Below are 5,352 nucleotides of genomic sequence, written 5' to 3'. Positions count from 1 at the left end.
TAGACAAATAAATGAAATAATATAAATCTATAACTAAATAAATAAAGAGAAGAATAAAAAAATATATATATATATATATGCGAATGTCTATGCAAACGAATTGTGAAGTAAATGAATAAATGTACAAATAAACAGATATGTAGATAAGTAAATGAATATTACATATTTACTGAATTCATGACAAATGAGTAGATTGTGATGGAAGAAGGTCAATGAGATTGGAAATATTTTATTTCTATGTTCCTATCTACATATATATATATATATGTATATATATATATGTATATATATATATGTATATATATGTGTGTGTGTGTGTGTGTGTGTGTGTGTGTGTGTGTGTGTGTGTGTGTTGTGTGTGTGTGTATATATATATACATATATATATATATATGTATATATATGTATATATACATATATATATATATATATATATATATATAACCAAATAAAGAAATGAAAAACCAGATCATTATATAATTGAATAAAACAAACGTACATAAAAACATGTACATCTGACAATACAGTAGCCCCTGCCTATTCCTGATCTCTGCGTTTATTTATACATTAATTATTATTACTGCTATTTTTACACGAGTCTTCAGGAACAAAAGAAATATATTTCTAGCGAGTACGAAAAGCAGACTTTTTATATTTTTTCAAGTGTAATTTATTTTATAATAATGAAAAGTAATCAAATTAGCAACATGACAGACACAACACCAGTCAAGCAACACATTCAAAACAACGAGCGAGACGGTTCGGGCACATCATCGGCATGGCAATCCGAATCCGTCAGACAGGTAAACCTCAGAGCCTACAACCACAAGTGCTCCCAGGAGTCCAAGCACAAGGACGACCACGTAAGATCTCGACTCAAGGAGTTGTAGATATAGACACTTCATATTATATGCGCCTGGCCCTTGACCAATGTCTCAATGATCTTACGGCGTAAGTGGAAGGTAAAATGAAGTAAGATCGACTAGAAGGAGGTGTGGTTGTTCTGGAATACACAGGTTCTTCTAATGAAGGTGTATGGTGTTCCAAGCCTCATAGTTTCACTGCACCCCACATAATACCGTGACGGACTGTACACATTACACTGTAACAAACACAAGACATTTTAGTTTGGTCTGGAACTCGGTTGACGGTGACTGCGATGAAGTGTGGGAGGAGTCAGACGCGAAGGTAATGTTAATCGTTGAGGGTCGACTTTGTACTGATCCTGACGGAGCGTCGCCCTTTTGTGCGGTTCATTATCAAACCTAAACCGACTCCTATACAGCTGAAGTCACTCACACCAGCTCCAGAAACCCTCCCCGCCCACACCCTGCCCACATCATGCAGCAATGAGTCGACACCCACCGCGTCACACCTGTACGATTGCAATCAAGCTTGACATGCTCCCATGGGGTGGGGGTGGGGGTGGGTGGGGGTCACGGTCTCTCATGGGGTGGGGGTGGGGGCACGGTCCAGCCACTCTATATTCAAGGAGATTGGTCTCAACCAAGAGTCTGCAGACCCTGAAAGAAAGGGTCCCTAAACTCAAAAGTAAGAGTTAGTCAAGGCTAAACGATTTCACTTGGTATTGAAATAATCTTCACGAGGTTAAAGAAAACAGAATTCCATAAGCAGAGGGCATATTAAGAGGTAAGTTGAGTATCTAAACTCAAAACGAGTTAGCGAAGGCTAAACGATTTCACTTGGTATTGAAATAATCTCCACGAGGTTAAAGAAAACAGAAATCCATAAGCAGAGGACATATTAAGAAGTAGGTTGAGTATCCCTGATCTATCGCTTTATTGCTTTTGAACATACTTCGCACGACGCAGACCCCGCGTTCAATAAGCAACAGCTCTCGCTGACTATCCATTGCCTTGCAAGTCGGAGAACCTAGGGCAAAGATGGTGAACTTGGTTGCAGCTTAGTGCCTCCTGGTGTAAGCTTCTCCACTGACGTCTACTGCGACCCAAACTAACAACAAGTCTTTACGATTTAGACACATGAAAACTAATTACAAATCCTGTATTTTTCCTCAGTGGATAGTCCGTCGGTCCTGCAGTAACACCTCAAGAATTAACATTTATACATGACATGATAATATATTACGTTTATAAGTTTATGAATTATAGGATCTACAATTCATTCAATAATACTCAACGTTATAGAACATCTGGACAAACTAAGAGATAGTGAAATTTCCATCCAGTCTTACGACCCATTATGTCCACCTGATTGTAGCATACAAAATGAGATCAACGCTCGTGAGGCCCCGTATGTATAGCTTTTGTTATCACGACAAAATAACCATTTCTTTATTGAGAAGGTACCATGGAGAAAAATTCTCGTCAAACGCTATGAATTTTAAAAGCTGGAAGACAACTTCGCTTACAATATTCTAGACTTTCTTAAGGACAATTCAACAATGCACCTAATATTCGTGTGTGTTTAACTTGTCTTAGTTCGTCATTCAGCTTCTCAATATATGACGCAAAGGTGATCCGATTTTTTTGGAGATTAAAAAAAAAAAAAAACCTAAGTCGCTTCTATTGAAATGAATTCACTTGAGTCGTGTATGTGTGACAGGAATTGTTCCTAATTCTCAGTGTAAGAATTTTATTGTGGCTAACGCCAGGGGATCTTATTCAGCTCAAAGGAGAGCCTTTGCGTTCTCGTGGGCTCATTGTGTGGCATCACACGCCAATCCAGGTCGGATGAAATCATGTGCAATGGACAATCTGTCGCGTGATTTTCTTAATGTGTTGAAAGCATCATTTCAAGGTACATAAAACTGTTGCACACTTTTTTTTAGCCATAAGCTCTCGCCCCTGAGGACAACTGATGCTGGTCACGAATCCAGCACGTGATCCAAGACCACGGCAGATCACATACACGTGTTGCAAAATAATTGAAAGCAAGAATAAATCCTCTAGATCAGGGGTTCCCAACCGGTGGGTCGCGACCCCCTGGGGGGTCGAGAAACCTTGGCAGGGGGGTCGCGTAGCCTTGTTAGAAGTAGCTTTTGTGTGTGTGTGTGTGTGTGTGTGTGTGTGTGTGTGTGTGTGTGTGTGTGTGTGTGTGTGTGTGTGTGTGTGTGTGTGTGTGTGTGTGTGTGTGTGTGTGTGCGCGCGCGCTCGCTTTCAACACATGACACATGTCCGTTGCTGATTGGGCCACCGGCTATGCTGGGATCGAAATCTGGATTCCAATCTAGAGTGAAGAAGCTAGCACCTCAAGCATAGGGCATCCACTGCATGATTCACCGATACGCTCTCGCCAGTAAGACTCTCCCTGCCTCTCTGCAGGAAGTGCTTGAATCTGTAATAAAATTTGTAAATTATGTGAAGATTCAAGCACTCAGCACTCGCCTATTCAAAGAATTATGCAAAGACATGAATGCTGATCATGAGGTCCTTCTCTTCTACACAGCAGTACGTTGGTTGTCGAAAGGAAACGTTATTAATTGTGTCTTTGAAATGAAAGATGAAATAAAGCTATTCCTGGTGACTCAAGGAAGGAAAGATCTTGTTGTTCACTTCCAAGATGAAGCATGGAATAAAAGGGTTGTGTACCTAGCCGACATTTTTGACCAGCTGAACAAGCTTAATTTGAAGCTTCAAGGAAGGAAAACACATGTTCAATTTGAAGCTTCAAGGAAGGGAAACACATGTTCTCCTTTTTCAAGATAGTCTTCGGGCCTTTGTTTCCAAACTGCAGAACTGGCGTCGGAAAACCAATCTTGGAAACATCACTATGTTTGAAAAACTTTGTGGAGTGATGGATGAGTCTCAGATCCAACTGGATCAGTTCCTCAAGGATGAGATTACCGAACATCTTCAGTCTCTAGAAAAGGAAGTCGAGCGTTACTTCCCTGAGCTATCACAGGAACAAGAGGCCCTGGTAAGGAACCCATTTTCTACTGAGCTTGATGTATCCAGCATCCCAGATGAAATCCAAGATGAATTTCTGGATCTAAGGAACGACTCTTCAGCTCATGATCTCTTCAAGGTGAAATCAATGACTCGGTTCTGGTGCACTATGTATCAGTCATACTCCAAAGTCAGCATGATAGCTTTACGTGTCCTTGTTCCATTTGCTTCTAAATACTTGTGCGAGGCAGGATTTTCCACTCTTGTCAATTTGAAAACAAAGAATAGGAACAGATTGGATGTTGGAGATGACATGAGACTGGCTCTAACAAATTTTCGGCCACGAATTTCAAAGCTTGCTGCTGAAATGCAACACCAGGCATCCCACTAGCTGGGTTGGAGAGCTCCTATGTTATATCATTTTAAGAAATATATGTTCTTTTTGTGAATTCAGGTTGAACCAATGTGATTAAATTTGCTAATAAATAATCACAGCCTTTTTCAGCATTTTCTTAGATGTTCCTTTTCCTCTCCTTAACAGAAAATTAAAGGAAAATTAAGCTGATGATAGTAAGCCCTAAATAGGGGGTCACATTAGTTTCAAATTTTTAGATAAGGGGTCGCGAGTGCAAAAAGTTTGGGAACCCCTGCTCTAGATGTTCAGCGTGCACACGCGCGCACGCATGCATATGCTGGGACGGTGAACTCCGACATCGTCAACCAACTCTCAGGGAACTCGCCATTGTGCTGGGACCTGTCTCGGATTTTCCTCCCAAGGGACATTCCCATTGTCTCCAGTGACCATGGAGCCAGCGTTTCGGAAAAACGCCCAACATCTGCGACAACAATAGATGCGTCTCCTGTCATCGATTGGCAACCTTTCCAGATCGACAGCAATACCATTTTATTTTTTACCACATATTTTTGTTGTATGTCTTTATCCTTTGTCAATTCTTATGTAGATATATTGAATGCATAGATACTAAGAGTCCAGACGCAGTCCATGTACTGTACATATTAGATTACGGAAATAATGTATGATATGGCAACAGCCTACTTGTATCTGTTTTCCTCGGAGGTTGCTTTTATTTGTAAAAGGGAGAAGACTGAGACATTAAAGCGAAGAACGCCTCTTTGTGTTTGCCTCACCAACAACCAATGTAGATAACTAACTACAAATATACATTCGTATCCAAACACACACACACACACACACACACACACACACACACACTGGTTTGTTGGTGTGATGGTACAAAGCTCGCTTACTAGCTAAGCTGTCTTGTGTTTAATCCCCGCTTAGGGCTGAAAAGTACCACAGCATGGTATGCCAGAATCCTGGTCTGTTGGGCAAACTGTAGGTGCGTGCGTGTGTGTGTGTGTGTGTGTGTGTGTGTGTGTGTGTGTGTGTGTGTGTGTGTGTGTGTGTGTGTGTGTGTGTGTGTGTGTGTGTGTGTGATTCACCTTGGTCTTTGGATCACGT

At 40.9% G+C, this 5,352-nt stretch overlaps 1 protein-coding gene across 1 annotated transcript; it reads left to right on the top strand.

Annotated features, from left to right (window-relative positions):
• Positions 1 to 3,753: 3,753 nt before the first annotated feature.
• LOC143028402 (zinc finger BED domain-containing protein 5-like) lies at positions 3,754 to 4,260 on the top strand. The gene has a single exon (XM_076190429.1). The coding sequence runs from the start codon at positions 3,754 to 3,756 to the stop codon at positions 4,258 to 4,260; it is 507 nt and encodes a 168-aa protein (XP_076046544.1).
• Positions 4,261 to 5,352: the final 1,092 nt, after the last annotated feature.

This window comes from Oratosquilla oratoria, chromosome 1 (assembly GCF_046742065.1).
Source record: "Oratosquilla oratoria isolate Oo_2021 chromosome 1, ASM4674206v1, whole genome shotgun sequence".
Taxonomy (NCBI): domain Eukaryota; kingdom Metazoa; phylum Arthropoda; class Malacostraca; order Stomatopoda; family Squillidae; genus Oratosquilla; species Oratosquilla oratoria.
Note: the sequence above shows the minus strand (reverse complement) of the source record. Positions and strands in the feature narration are given on the sequence as shown.